Below are 14,289 nucleotides of genomic sequence, written 5' to 3' on the forward strand. Positions count from 1 at the left end.
TTTACGAGACTCTCGGCAGTGAATCCGGCCGGGAGCAAGCAGAGGAAAACTAACTTCCATCAACCTTTTTCACACAGGAACTTGATCCGACGAGGGGCAGAAAAATTAAATGCTTCAGAGTACAAAAATGAAGTCATTTAATCAGGCCACCCATCTCCTTTCCCCCCCCCCCCCCTCGGCTTCAAGTTAGGTCACACTATCAGACCAACTCAATTCACTCAACTAGAATTTTTGTCCCAAAGCAAAGAGACACTCACCCCCAAAAAAGCAAGGCGAGTTGCAAAATTGGAGAAAGGACCCAAAAAACCCTGAGATTGTGTCATTACAACCAACATAGGCCAAACCCGGCAGGACCGAACATCGTCCCAAGTCTACTCAAACAGCAGAGTACGGAGGAAAGAGACTGATGCGTACACGACAACGGGTGTCGTGTAAAGTCAGAGAGCGAAGAAGGAGAAGAAGAGACCGACCGCGACAGCCTCGCGATCTGAGAGCCAATGGGCTTGCTGGGATGACGGTCAGTCCCATGTTTTTTGGGCGCCTCGACTGACAGAGCCCCGAGTTTCAGGAAGAAGTCATGGAAGGAAAAGGGAAAAGCATACAAAAAGATGGGATCAAAAAGGAAAAAGACCCGTCGGGCTGAAGCAACCGCCCATCTGGGAAACGTCGGACGCCAAGGTTTTGGTTTCTGCTCTGTCCGTGGGAGCCCCCGGTCTCTCTCTACCCAGGCACTTTGTCCCCTTCCACCCCCCACTCAGGGACGCAACCACTCCCAGACTCTCCTGTTGGGGCTCAACTACCGCCCTCCACCTATCTGCGCCATCGAGGCATTGGATGATCGAGATCGGTCCCTCGTGCGTGCTGTTCTCAGTGGGCGCGGACACTAACGAGTTGATTCGGGAAGTCTGGAAACTCAATCACTTGACAAGTTGACAGTCGTCGAGGTTACACTCGCGCAGTGCCAGCTATCGACGAGGGGTGACAAGATAAGTTGATAACTGGGTACTCCATACGCTGAAAAGCATTCCCAGGCAAGGCGAAAGGTTCGAGATTGGGCGAAACGCCAAGGACAGGGCGACGACCAAGTCGAATCATGAAGGTGGGAGGAGATGTACGTACATAGAGAGAGGACGAAACCCACCTAGCAGCGAGAGCCTGAAGAGGGCTTTCCCGACCAACAATTGGGGCTTTCAAAATCCACGATAGGCGTGGTGTGCGAAACAGGCCGAGGAGGGTGCGTAGCCAGGGACATGGTGTGCAACGGAAGCAAACCCGTCCCGACTATGCCTGGATAGTGTGCAGAAAAAGACCATACTTGCGCCTCCCAAGAACGACGGGATCTTGATAGAACCTGGCCAAGCCTGCATGTTGCGGCCAGTCGATTGGTCTCGCACATATGGTGGGAGGTGGCCGTTGCTCAAGCCCGTCCGGCTGCAGCACAGATGAAGTCGCTGGCATGTCTAGTACCTAGCTCAGTTGCGCGAGCTTGGAGAGGGTTACAAACTCTCACCGTACCAGCCGTCGGAAGCCCCGGCCGTCTTAGTTCGGCGCGATGCCATTGGCCTTCGAGGCCTGGTCTATTTTCTGCTTTTCCTGATCTTTGGTATACCTAGATTTCGGTGTAAAAGTGGGATTAGATACAATTACCGGTTTTCGAGGTCGCATCACTACTTGACTTTTGAAGATACAAGGTGACTAGGATGGGGCGAGTTGGGTGATCAATATCTTCTTTGATGCGTCTGTTCCAAGCATTTTGATATCGGAGAATGCTTCGAGGCAAAATCAGGAAGCGCCGATGACTGGCTGTCAAGTATCGTTCTATTTTAATTTCATGTTTGACGGGGAAACCTGGGTGTAATGCGGGCTGTGAAAGTGGAAGGCTGTTGGCTGATCAGTAGAAACATGGAGAGAATTGCCCAGAAGCTCGGGCCTCAGGACCCTTCCTTTGATGTGTTACTTGTCGCCGTGTGGTGTGTCTGTATGTGTGAAAGGCGGATGTAACTTGCTGATCCCAAGTGCAGGTTGGTATTGTTAATCCAGCAAGAATGAGGATATCAGACAAGATGCCGGAAGAAAGCAGCAACCCCGCGCTAGTTTGAAGGGATCCAAAGCTGGCGTAACATCGGAAAGGCCCTGCAATAACACAGACTGTAGTTCAAAGTCTTGGCTCGACTTTCTGTTCTCTTACAGTCTACGAAGACCGGCGCAAAGGGGGGTTTTTTTTTTTTTTTTTTTTTTTTTTTTTGATGCGGGGAGGCGGGAAATACCAGAGAATTCCGGAGAGAGATACAACAATCAGACGGCAACAGTAAAGTTCCCCAGGGACTTGATTGAAGTTGACGGATCCGATTGGGGTCCCTTGACCATTGATAGTAAGGCTCAGTGCAGGCGAATCGAATTCGAGTTACAGGCTAGTATGCAGTGTCGTGGAACTGGGCATGGGTCGTAGCAGAGTGAGCGGATAGGCCTTCACGGCCTTGTGGAGGCAACTCGATCCCGTCGAGTATCCGTACTTCGTACAAACGTCCACGTATCTGTTGTGCGCGTACCGTAAGCCATCGATCCGCGTCATGTGTGCAGCTGCGATTGAGGCGCAGCTCAACTATACAATATGGAATGCGCGGGTGTTGACGACTAGAGCTGAAGACTAACGCTTCATGCGGCGGTCTGGCAGCCAAGTTGATAATCCGGACTCTCGGTTGTAAGTGGACCTCGCAGGCTCGCAGTACTGTTACGGCCCAGCCTTCGTATGGCCGTTGAACACGAAGTCCACCGGCTTACAGGGGTGGCCAACATCTCACCCCAAGGACCCAAAGCCGGGCTGGGCAAAAGTTGACAACGTGGAGCACTGGAGAGGAAGAGGCGGTGGGACGGGCATGATCCTCGCTGTCCTCAGGCGTCCAATCCAAGTGATTGTGTGTCTCGGCCTTAGGGGTCCATTGTCGAGATGCTGTTCGGTCCTCATAGCATCTGAGGATCGAGTATCAGATGAAAGATGCTGTCTGACTGTGTTTGAGGCGTTGTGCCAGAATTCCCATGAGTCGCAACGCAGTCCCGCTCCCGCGAGACAGACAAACCACAATACTGCCCGAGGAAATGTTCGTTCGGGATCGGAAAGGGCAATCATGATTGACTGCCTGCTTGAATGATGCAGAGGCAGTCAAGTTTCAGACTGAACCACTCTTGAGCTTCGCCGACGCACGCCTCTCATGCGGCCGCATCTCGCTCAGCAATACCACTGACCAGTGGAAAAGAGAGCCGCGTGTAGCGTACGGCGAAGGCGGGAGCCTGAAGTAGCATCTAGTTAAAGCCAGAGAAACAAAGCGGCGGAATGGGAATGACGAAAAGCCCGTCGTGCCCGTCTGGTAGCGACCTCGCTGATTTGCATGTACGAAGTCCCAAACAGGCGCGAAGGTATTACAGACACCATGTACCGTACCATGATAGGTAAGGTAGTCGAAGGTGTGTGGCCGTCTTCAATAGTGAATAATGCCCGGGCGTCGATCCTGGTAGGTAGTTGGCAGTGACAGTGGTGGCTGATCGGGTCTTGTCGACGGTCGTCCGTCTGCAAGCCTGCAGGACTAAGGCTAAGGTTTTCTTGGATGGAACCTCGTAACTGTGCTGGGGTTGGACGGGTGGGATGGTTGATGAGGGGCGAAACGCGTAATGGCGCGGGCTTGAGGAATTCCCCTCCACCTGAGCACCCCTCTTGTTGCCAATGGTTGAGAGTCCGTTGATTGACCGGTGCTTGTCTTGCGTCTGATTCTGAAAGGTACACGCACGCGGTTTGGGGTCTCAGGGCAACACACGTCAAGCTCGAGTTCCAGGCCAGGAACGTGCTTGGGGAGGTTGTGGCAGGTTGTGGGAGGTGGGCGCGAGACGGCAAAGGTGGAAAAGGCGGGTGAGTGGAGGAGGTCGAAGAGAGGCGGGCAATAATTGGAACTTGGGATGGGATGCAAGGCCAGGCCTTTGATTTCCTCTGCTTCGACTGCACGGCCAGTTGCAGCTGCAACTTGACGGGCTGCTGCGTTTCCAGAAAGACCGGCACGGCGGGGGAGGGACTTTTCGATGCATCCGAGCAGTACGGAGTACGGATACCGGCCATCTTTCTATCTTCTGATTCCATAGATCCTGGCCCCTTGTCAACTTGGAAGGCAGGTCAAAAAGTTTTTGATCTCGCTGCCCGCGGTCACCTGTCATTCGATGGAAAGCCCGGCATTTGGAAACAGGGTGCGGCCGAGGCAGGCAGGGCTGTATCTGTTCGAAGTACAGCTTCTATCCCATGTTTGGAGAGAACACTGGGAGTGTCGTACGTTGTGTGGTTGTGTAAGTTGCTAGGCCGCGTCTCTTGATAGGCATTCCCTGTAGGCCTGTGTACTACAAGGTACATACCTACCTAGGTAGTTACCTTTGCGTGCTTTAGTACCTTAAATATTCTTATGAGGCCACGACATAAGCGGAGGAAAGAAAGGTCCGCGAAGTCAAAAATTTCCTCGTTCTTTCCCTTGCGACTTGCCGTGAAGTAAGGAAGTAAGTGCGCGGGACCCATCGGCGCCGACCTTCTCTAAAGCTTCGTAGTACGGATACCTACCTATCTAAAGCCAGGAAGGTACGGGTATCCGCGAGGTAAAGAAGGTAAGTACTACCGGAGCTTCACAATAGTATTGCCATGCCATGTCGTGACAGGCCACACCTTTACGTTTTAGTCGTCGAGATCATCATCGACTTGTCACTACACACCACCTTGTTCAGCTGGCCTTCCCTCCAGTCACACACGCGCGCACTCACACACGCTGTGGCCGGCTCGTCCTTCGTTGGCCCGTCTGAGTTGGAGGCTCGTATAGATACCCAAGGCCTCCCGCCACGCCTTGATGTTAGAATTTGGCCATTTTTATGTTTTCGGCCTTGTTGCACCTCCAGAAGGCTTCACCCAATTCACTCACATCCACACTTGACGACGTATCAATCCACCTCATTGCTTCGATACCTGCAGGGTTACAGTGAATCACCTTGCCACACTCGCTGCTCAGACCACGCACATTGGCATCAGCTTTCGTCGCCGTGCCTTGACACTTCGAACTTTTATCGCTAATCACTCGTTGAATCGACCCGGCCTTTGGACGCTATCGACGCCCTTCCAATTTCCGGAGCACCATCTATAATAAGGCAATTTGATAAAACCTCACTGTTCGGAGCGATCCGACAAGCGACGTGTTGACGTCCGGGATAATCAAGGTAGCAAGGGGACCATTGGAGGGAAACCAGGTACGCACAGAGGCAGGAATTTCTTTTTGGCCCCCGTGGGTCGTCCATCATCTGCAACCTGCGGTCGGCTGCGGCGCCAGGACGTGCGACGATGCATGGCGCTGCGACGTGGGATGAAGAAGACATTGACCCATCGTCCATATTGACGCACTACTTCGTACAGATTGGCTGACATTGGCACAACTATTAGACACGAAGACCAGAGAACGTATAACGTACGACGCGGAACGAAGGCATCAAAAGTCTGGCCATACGACCGGAGACATTGGTCCAGGAAGCAAAGGAGCTGAGAAGCAGCCCATTCGACAATTTCTCGATCCAATTCATTCCATTCCAGGACGCATTAGGCCAAGGGCCGAAAGGGAAGGACCGAGAAAGACAAGAAAAATAGAAGCAAATTAAAGGAAAGGGGAAAAAGGACACCGCTGTGTTCCGCCGTACCTTGAGCTACCACGCGAAGGCGCTTTGAAACACGCGAGAATTACCGCCGCTTGACGTCAGCCACAGCCAGATAGTCTCTCCAGACAGACAAACCGACGACGACAGGGGCGAAATTGGCCATTCGGAAACGACAGCATTTCGCATTGCTCTGCACCGCCATTAGCATTGCCCATCCAGTTCCACCACGCGCATCAAGCGAACGATCGACGGCCTCCACGTCCTAGCCCTTCCGGGCCCACCACCAACCGCCTGCAAACGCGCCAACTACGTCGCATTCGATCATCGATCAACAGGCAACATCAAACGTCATATCCATTTTACTCGTTTTTTGTTACCAAACGTCCGAAGCAGGCCGCAGAACTTCAGAAGCTCAAGCAGCTGCTTGACTTGATTGACCTTGAAGGACCCTCCCGTCCAAAGTAAAGCCGGGAAAAAGGATACCTACCGGTACGTACTTTGATCAGTAAAAACCTTCCTTACCAGGCAGGCACCTCACCGAACTGCCTTACTGCGCAAGTTACCTTACCTAAGGCTCAGGTCGATAGGAACCCTGCCAGTTTGTCAGTACCCTGCTGCAACTGCCGGTGACACCCAAAAAGAAGGAAAGAGCAACAGAACTAACACAAAAGGCAACTTAGAACCACATCCGATACTTAGCATCATCAAGAATCCTGGTATCGAAACACACGTCGACTCTTCAACCTGGGCAGATAAAATAGCAGCTAGAAGCAGGAGAAAGCAGCCGACGGAAAAAAGAAACGGGAAAATCATATCACCAAGACACCTCATCAACAAGCAGTAGGCGCTTGCCGTCTGGGCAGACCCGGTTTACAGCAGCAGGACAGCACTTGCTTGGCCCCGGCGTCCCTGAGCGTCCCAGCCACCCAGTCACCACTTTTTCCCCTACGTCGCCGGACCTGACTCCAGCATCCGACCACCCCATCGAAAAAAGACGTGGCGCTTATCCCACTGCGGCCACCCTCCTTCCCTGTAACGCCTCCCAATTCAAATCGCCCTAGCGCATTTTCAGCAAACATCCTGGCGTCGCTCGCCCGAAGTTGCCCCCCCATCAGAATCCATCCGAGAGTTGAGACTTGAGAGCGCGAGAGTCAGACTCAGACTCCCTCCCGTTTTTTCTCTCTTGCTTCTGTTGCAGCTGCATCAAGCTTGCAGCAATACTCCGTACCTTACCCAAGGATCGAACATCGGCCCAAAAAAACAACAACAAGGTACGTACCTAATTGTCCGTGAGCACATTTGCACCAACACCTGCACCTGCACCTGCACCTGCAACTGTTCCCGTTCCCGTTCCCTCTGCTGGGGTTTGTCGTTGTCATTGGTGTCTTTTTCGGGGTCCCAATTGGATCGCTGTTGTCGTCGGGTTGCCTGGCCGTTCCTTCCTGCTCGGCGCCACAAGCACACCGCAGCCCAGCTTCATCGGCTGGGAATTGTTGCCGTTGCCGTTGCCGTTCGTACCAAGTGCCTTCCAGGTTGTCGACTCAACCTCCCCCCCAGCCACATTCGAGACACCCAGTTCCCTGCTTTTCTGCCTCCTTGCGACAGCATCTGAGAAGAAAGAAAAAACAACTCCCAAGCACCTCAACTTTGCTCTCGACCTTCTTGTTCTCCGACGCCGAAGATTTGCTTCTCATACAAACATCCATCGTCAACAAGTGGAACACTGGAAACAGCCCGGTCCACGGGTACACTATTCTCTGCTAGTTTCTGCATCTACTTTCAATCCCAGCACCAGCAGTCGGCAGAAACACCACACTCACGCATACGGCACACCCCAAACCCCCTTCCCTTCCACAATTCTGCCCCTTCTAACGCTCCACCGCGCTCCATCATCTCACCCTCACCCCTGGAAAACGCAACCTTGGCCGCCTCGCTAGCGAGCTCTGGGAACCGCCCGCCCACTCTTCCCCTTGCTGACCCGCGATAAGGCACGCAATAGCTCCATCCATCGACCTTGTTCGCCGAGACCAGGTCCGCGCCCACTGAACCCGCCAGCCTGCGAGACAGATCAATTAAAAGTAGCACCCTCCTCAGTCGCCCGTCATGGCTGAACACCATCCACTTCCCGCGCTGCCTCCCCAGCACCAGCAACAGAATCACCACTATCACCAACAAGCCTCCGACTCATACGACAACGAACAGGCTCAGTTCCCGCCTTATCAGCAGCAATACGACCAGCCCCAGCCCGTTCAACCCCCTCCCAACGCCCAGCAGCAGTCCCAATCCCAATCTCACCCCCAGAATCAACAACCTCGTAGAGGCTCCAAGTCCCGGCCGAGAACCTTCAGTTTCCAGTCCAACAAATCCCACAAGAGTTCCGGAAGTCACCCTAAGATCGACCTCCACGAGACACCCGAAGAGAAGGAAGCAAAGAGACTACACAGCAAAGCCGATCCCACTGTCGCCATGAGTGAGGCCGAACCTTGTATGTCACAACCCTATCATCATACTCGCCAACTGCAAGACAGCTAATAGCCTCCAAAGCTGCCGTTCAGGCAATGACCAAGACTTCCTTGGCTCCTCTGCGCGCCATCCAGCACAAAGACACGACCGGTGCTCCAATTGGTATGCTCCAGCTCTAAACTCCTAAATTTAGCTGATTTCTCTAACACTGCACCTCAGCCGAACCCGACCAATCCAATCCCACACGTAGCCGTTGGGAACGACCCCTTGATACCATTCGCAGTTTCGAGGCCGCTATTGACGGAGGCTACCGCGACCGGGACAGACGACAGTCTTACATTCGCTCAGATACAGAGTCGGTCGCGACATGGAACAGACGCAGCAGCTACTATGCCAGTAAGTTCATCTGTCCACAGACTGGGCTGCACAGCGTGGCTAATCCAATATATAGCCAGTGGAGGTCGCCACCCTCACGATAGCTACTACAACGGTCGCCCGGGCTCGTTCCGTCCGGAGAGCGGTCAGATCGAGATGGGGTCCAACCGACAGAGTAATTACGATCAGCACCAGAATGGCGGAGGACACTACAATGGCGGCAATAACATTCCCTACCGACAGAGAGTTCCCAGGACGCAAACTGATCCCCACATGAACGGCTACGCACGCGGCGATCAGAACATCTATCCCCTTCCCAACAAGGACCGCTCATATGAGACTGTCACGTCAGCGGCCGCAAGTGGAAGCTCAGGAGAGCATGCAGGCTACCATACCGACCCGACTAGTAGCGACAACAGCTCCATTGAGCGTGGCGGCCCGGCCCGCAGGCCCGAACCCACCAATGACTACGGCATCGGCTTCAATCAGGACCAAGGACCTGCTCTAAGGCTCGACAACGGCGCGCCGAATGGAAAGGGACATGCCTATCAAGCTGTGAACAATGGAGCTCAGGCACCTCAGCAACAGAGCGCGAACGTCCTTCGGAGACCAGTGGGCGCCTCACCACCGCAACAGCAGCAGCAGGCGCAGCCTAGACCCGCTGAGCCCGCCAAGAGGAAAAGCTGGTTCTCTAAGCGTTTCAGCAAATCATCTTGAAGAACACAAGGCATGAGATATGAGCTGGTTTTCGTTTTAACTTTGTCGATACCCCCCATTTTCTTAGATTCTGGATGTGTTATGGTATTCTCGGGCAGAGATCGGGTTTTGCCTGATATGTAGCTGGTCTGGAGTTGCCGGCGCATCCTCATCCCCCTGATGAGACGGCTTTTCCTACTTTGAGGAGGGCCGGTAACTTGAGAGTGTAGCCTGGGAGGTATGGCTATCTAATTTCTGATTCAAAAGAATAACGAAATAATTCACCCTGTTGGATCGAGGTATATGCACAGGATCCAGTTAACGACGGCGAGGGCAAAGGTGGGCAGTCATAGAGGCTTGGTGTTGACTTAACGGTGGTCAGCTACGAGAGAATTCTTGATTCATTCACCATGCCCGGCGATGAATTCATGGGCATTGGGAAATTTGATAGGGTTTCATTGCAATGCTGCCGTGGCTTCCAACCAAGCAAGGTTTTAGAATAGGACCAAGTTAACGAGATGAAATCTCTCCCTAATAGAGCTGAACTTGCCGTCAACAGTGTATCGCATCTAACGAGAGGGGCAAGTGACACGACTTCCCATTCCTATGGAAACTGCGAATGCATTCCAGACTGTGATCCCAGTCAACCAGGTTCCTAATGACCATCATCCATCCAAACTCTCAACGGTCTTTCTTCCCTTGCTTCTTTGCTTCCAGCTGGTCGCTCTGATCCTCCTTCATGGCAACGATAACATAACTGATCAATACCACGTTGGCCATGACAGCAGCGAGGGCGCCAGCAAATGTCGAATTACCTGTTGATTAGATCAGTCGGGCGTGTCCAGATCCGTTTGGCAATGCAAAGTGACAAAGCGGAACCATATATGCAACTTACCCTTGAAGAGGAAGTCGACTGTGGCAAAGTAGGTGCCGATGGGCAAGACAATCATGGCGAAAGTGAATCCGAGAAGCTTCAAGATGACATCCATTGGAACAGCAGGAGTAATGTTGGACTTGTCCCCGGCAGCTGGACTCGCACCAACCACGTCATCCTTCTCGAGGATGGTCTTCTCCGAAGCGACGATACGTCGGGTCGCCATGGTGTGTATCTATGGTAACTGGTAAGCGCATTACCCCATAGAGCTTGTCCTAAATGACGGGAATCTTACGTGGTGCTGAGAAACGACGTTGAAATAGACTCGTTGACAATGGAGACGTTGCGGAAGACACGGAGTTGATGGACGTTTGGTTGGGGGGCTTATGAGTTTGATGGTCCCGCTCACCGAGCCTTGCTGCCGAGCTCCCCTCAAAAACGAGACGTGAAGTCGAAAGACAACGCTTACAGTTTGAAGCGATATATCCCCGCACGGTGTTTTAATTGATGACGCCAACCACGTGCGGACGCGCTATGGGGATTCGTCTAAGCGCGTTTCTTTGGATTCCCGTGTCAACGGACATGGGGGGGGGGGGGGGGGGGGGCCGTTGCGATCTGCCCCAGAAAATTCCCACCCCAGTGCCGCAATCAATCTCGACTGTCGACCGCTCCTGCCAGTCTGCTCAGGAGCGCCCACACATCTTGGAAGGCGGTACCTGTATCCGTAGTTGCCCAATCTGTTGCTCTTTCTCCTTGCGATTTCTTCTGATCTAGCGTCAATTATCTCGCACAGCCTTTCGACAATCGGCAATCTTCACATAAGCAAAGCCCTCGAGTCCTTCTCTTCTTTGAGCAAAACTCTCCCCGCCTTTGTATTTCGACCATTGTCTGCCTCCTCACCTCCGCTTGTCAATCTCTCAATTTCCACCTCCTCACTCCCAACGAGCAACAAAGACTATACGAGCCATGGTAATCAACTATACCCTCAGCTCCTCACCGCCACCGGTGGGGAGCTCGGCAATGGGCACGTCACCGATCAGAGGCCTTCGTCGCGGTAACGATGCCGACGAGCTCGCTGACGAGACGATCCCCGAGTCCCCGTACCAGACACAAGCGACGCAGATTGTCAACCGAACGTCACTCGCGTCCCAGGCCAAGCCGCAACCCGACGATTCCTCCTCCCCCTCTTCGCGTTCGGTCATCGAGGTTCCCGCATCCTCGCCGTTCCAGAACAAATCCAGCTACTTCTCACGCCTTGTGCCCCCTGGCTCACGGTTCCAGCCGCCTCCCACATCACAAGCGCCTTCCAATCCGCGAAAGAGACCCTCGGCGGAGCCTGTGCTCATACAAGGCTCGTCAGACGACGAAGATGACCGAACATCCCGCGGTAACATCAGCCAGACGTCTTTCAAGAAGCACGTCGCAAACTTCGAGTACGTTTCGGTGGATAAGCTGCAGAAGAAAATTGAGGAGGTCTCTGAGGCGCTTAACGGCACGATACCGGTTCAATACTATAAGGAAGCTTTGACCGCATGCCACAATAACGTTGAGGACGCGATCAACTACTTATTGGACGGTAGGCATCTTAAGTCCAAAGTCAACAGCTTCGTTAGCTCTACCAAGCCAAGCATCACCGTTGGAGACGAGAGAGCAAAGAACATGGACCGCAAATCAGGCAGGCCCGGCTCACCCAGCAAGCCAAAATTACTTGGGCGACATGCCCCGACCCTACCCACACCTTCTCGAAGCACCACGCCCTCTCCACCAAAGCCCAAGCGCAGGCGCTTGATGCAAGGTCGTCGCCCCGGTAGATCTCCACCTGCGTCGCAGCAGCAGCCTCACGAAGACGAGCCGTCCCTGGACGAGCTTGCCGCCGACAAGGTGGATGAACCCATCATCATTCCTGATGACAACGAAGACGAGGATTTTGACAATGAGGAAGAACTGAACGAGGCGGTCAAGGACAGTCTGCAGGACAAGGCTCTCCAAGCCATCAACACCAGCTCAATCGCGGATTTGTCGGCCATGACGAACATCAAGTTGGACGAGCTAAAGATCATTGAGACCAAGAGGCCTTTCGACACCATCAGCGAGGTACGAGCCGTTACGGTGGCCAAAAAGGCAAACGCCCGCAGCAGGAGGCCCAAGATTCCGATTGGAGAGACTCTGGTCGACGCAATCATGGAGTTCACTCGCAGTGTCAATGCCATTGATGAGGTTGTAGCCGAATGCGAGAAGAAGGCCAACAAGGTCAAGCAGGAGATGAGCCGTTGGGATCTCGACGTCAAGGGTCAGAAACGGAGCACACAAAGCTCTGCCGCTAACAGTGACCTCCCCTTGACGCCGACGAGCTTCCACACGCAAAAGCTCTCAGAGCCGCCAATCCCTTGCCAGCCAAAGTTTATGGATGAAAACTGCACTATGCGTCCCTTCCAGTTGTTCGGTCTCAACTGGATGTCCCTGCTGTACAACAGTGGGTACGGATGCATCCTAGCCGACGAGATGGGTCTGGGCAAAACCTGCCAGGTCATTTCTCTCATCTGTCATCTTGTCGAAAACTATGAGGAAACCGGAAAGGGCGAGAGGCCGTGGCCCAATCTTGTGGTTGTACCGCCGTCCACATTCTCGAACTGGATGGTAGAGTTCCAGCGCTTTGCTCCCGACCTCTCAATTCTTGCGTATCAAGGCCCGCAAGCCGAACGCAGAGAGATAGGATATGAGATGCTCGAAAACCCGGCGGACTACCACGTTGTTTTGACAACCTATACCCAAGTCGGCTCCGAGGAGGATCTGGAGGCTCTCCGAGAGCTGCAGCCCGCCGCCGCCATCTTTGACGAGGGACACAAGATGAAGAACCCAAAGACCAAGATCTACAAGGACTTGATTAGGATCAAGGCCGGCTGGAGAATGCTTCTCACTGGCACACCTGTTCAGAATAACTTGATGGAAATGCTGGCGTTGCTGAACTTCATCGACCCACTCCAGTTCAATGGCCGGATGGACCAGCTTCAGTACATGTTCAGCCAAAAAGTTACCATCCGCGACGTCAACAATGGTGCTTTCCTCTACGGCGAACGTGTCAGCCGAGCCAGAACGATTTTGGAGCCGTTCATCTTACAACGTCGCAAGCAGCAGGTGCTCTCTGACATGCCGGCCAAGATTTGCAACGTCGCATACTGCGATTTGGCACCAGGGGTGCAGAAGGAACTGTACGAGGACTACGAACGTCTCTTCAAGGCCGGGCCGGTTAAGAAGACAACTACCGGGCGACAGAGCGACCAGAACAACAGCTGGATGCAGCTTCGGAAGGCGGCTCTTCACCCGCAACTATTCCGTCGTTACTTCGACAACAAGAAGGTCGAAAAGATGGCGAAGATCCTGATGCAAGAGGTTCCACAATCCGAGCTGCAACAACCGCGGATCGACCATCTCATAGGGGAGCTGCAAAACTCTTCCGACTTTGAGCTGCATCTCTGGTGCCGTGATTACGCTTGTATCAGGCATCTTGACGTCCCCGAGGGTTCGTGGATGGACAGTGGCAAGGTCGTCAAGCTGCTGGAGCTCATCCACCAGTACCGCGACAACGGCGACCGCGTCCTCGTCTTCAGCAAATTCGCAAAGGTCATTGAGATCCTCCGGGAGGTCCTCCACAGCAACAACATCAAGCACTGCGTCTTGTACGGCCAGACCAACGTCGCCGAGCGCCAGGACTTGATTGACGAGTTCAATAACGATACCGATATCACGGCTTTTTTGCTGACGACCGGCGCCGGCGGTACTGGCATCAACCTGACCTCTGCCAACAAGATTATCATCTTTGACCAGTCCGACAACCCGCAAGACGACATTCAGGCCGAGAACCGAGCTCACCGCCTCGGCCAAACGCGGGATGTAGAGGTGATTCGCCTGCTGACCTCGCACACCATTGAGGAGCTCATCTACAAGGCCTGCCAGAAGAAGATTGAGCTCGCCGAGAAGGTCACTGGCGCGGTGGAGGATTTGGAAGACAAGAATGCCGAGGAGAACTTGGAGAAGGAGGTCCGAAAGATGATGGCGGACCAGTTGACGCCTTCGTGATTCGGCGTCTCTTTTTTTTCCCTCGAGACCAAGAGCCGTCTAGCATTGTCCAGAGTTGTACGACACGATACCACAGCATTGAGAGCGAGAAGGAGGGGGGTCAGAGACATTTGTATTAATCATGGCAAAAGAGAAATGAG

The 14,289-nt window shown here is 53.5% G+C and overlaps 4 protein-coding genes across 4 annotated transcripts; 2 read left to right on the forward strand and 2 right to left on the reverse strand.

Annotated features, from left to right (window-relative positions):
* Positions 1-2,524: 2,524 nt before the first annotated feature.
* BDP81DRAFT_427667 (uncharacterized protein) lies at positions 2,525-3,697 on the reverse strand. The gene has a single exon (XM_060590367.1). It carries the CDS (start codon positions 3,125-3,127, stop codon positions 2,798-2,800), a length of 330 nt encoding a protein of 109 aa, XP_060445081.1. The 5' UTR covers positions 3,128-3,697; the 3' UTR covers positions 2,525-2,797.
* Positions 3,698-7,767: 4,070 nt separating this feature from the next.
* BDP81DRAFT_394164 (uncharacterized protein) lies at positions 7,768-9,219 on the forward strand (the record flags this gene model as incomplete). Its single annotated transcript, XM_060587915.1, has 4 exons — positions 7,768-8,149; positions 8,209-8,289; positions 8,347-8,523; positions 8,579-9,219. 4 exons carry the CDS (start codon positions 7,768-7,770, stop codon positions 9,217-9,219), a joined length of 1,281 nt encoding a protein of 426 aa, XP_060445082.1.
* Positions 9,220-9,879: 660 nt separating this feature from the next.
* On the reverse strand, positions 9,880-10,298 carry BDP81DRAFT_394165 (vacuolar ATPase assembly integral membrane protein VMA21; the record flags this gene model as incomplete). The annotated part of the gene is made up of 2 exons (XM_060587916.1): positions 9,880-10,013; positions 10,094-10,298. 2 exons carry the CDS (start codon positions 10,296-10,298, stop codon positions 9,880-9,882), a joined length of 339 nt encoding a protein of 112 aa, XP_060445083.1.
* A 463-nt stretch (positions 10,299-10,761) lies between these two features.
* On the forward strand, positions 10,762-14,169 carry BDP81DRAFT_23221 (SNF2 family domain-containing protein). Its single transcript, XM_060582837.1, has one exon. The coding sequence runs from the start codon at positions 11,039-11,041 to the stop codon at positions 14,147-14,149; it is 3,111 nt and encodes a 1,036-aa protein (XP_060445084.1). The 5' UTR covers positions 10,762-11,038; the 3' UTR covers positions 14,150-14,169.
* The last annotated feature ends 120 nt before the right edge of the window (positions 14,170-14,289 follow it).

This window comes from Colletotrichum phormii, assembly GCF_030913505.1.
Source record: "Colletotrichum phormii strain CBS 102054 chromosome Unknown BDP81scaffold_10, whole genome shotgun sequence".
Classification (NCBI taxonomy): Eukaryota; Fungi; Ascomycota; class Sordariomycetes; order Glomerellales; family Glomerellaceae; genus Colletotrichum; species Colletotrichum phormii.

Bases quoted from the DNA above. Each gene is read 5' to 3' on its own strand.
- BDP81DRAFT_427667 (XM_060590367.1), bottom strand. From the start codon at position 3,127: ATGATTGCCCTTTCCGATCCCGAACGAACATTTCCTCGGGCAGTATTG.
- BDP81DRAFT_23221 (XM_060582837.1), top strand. From the start codon at position 11,039: ATGGTAATCAACTATACCCTCAGCTCCTCACCGCCACCGGTGGGGAGC.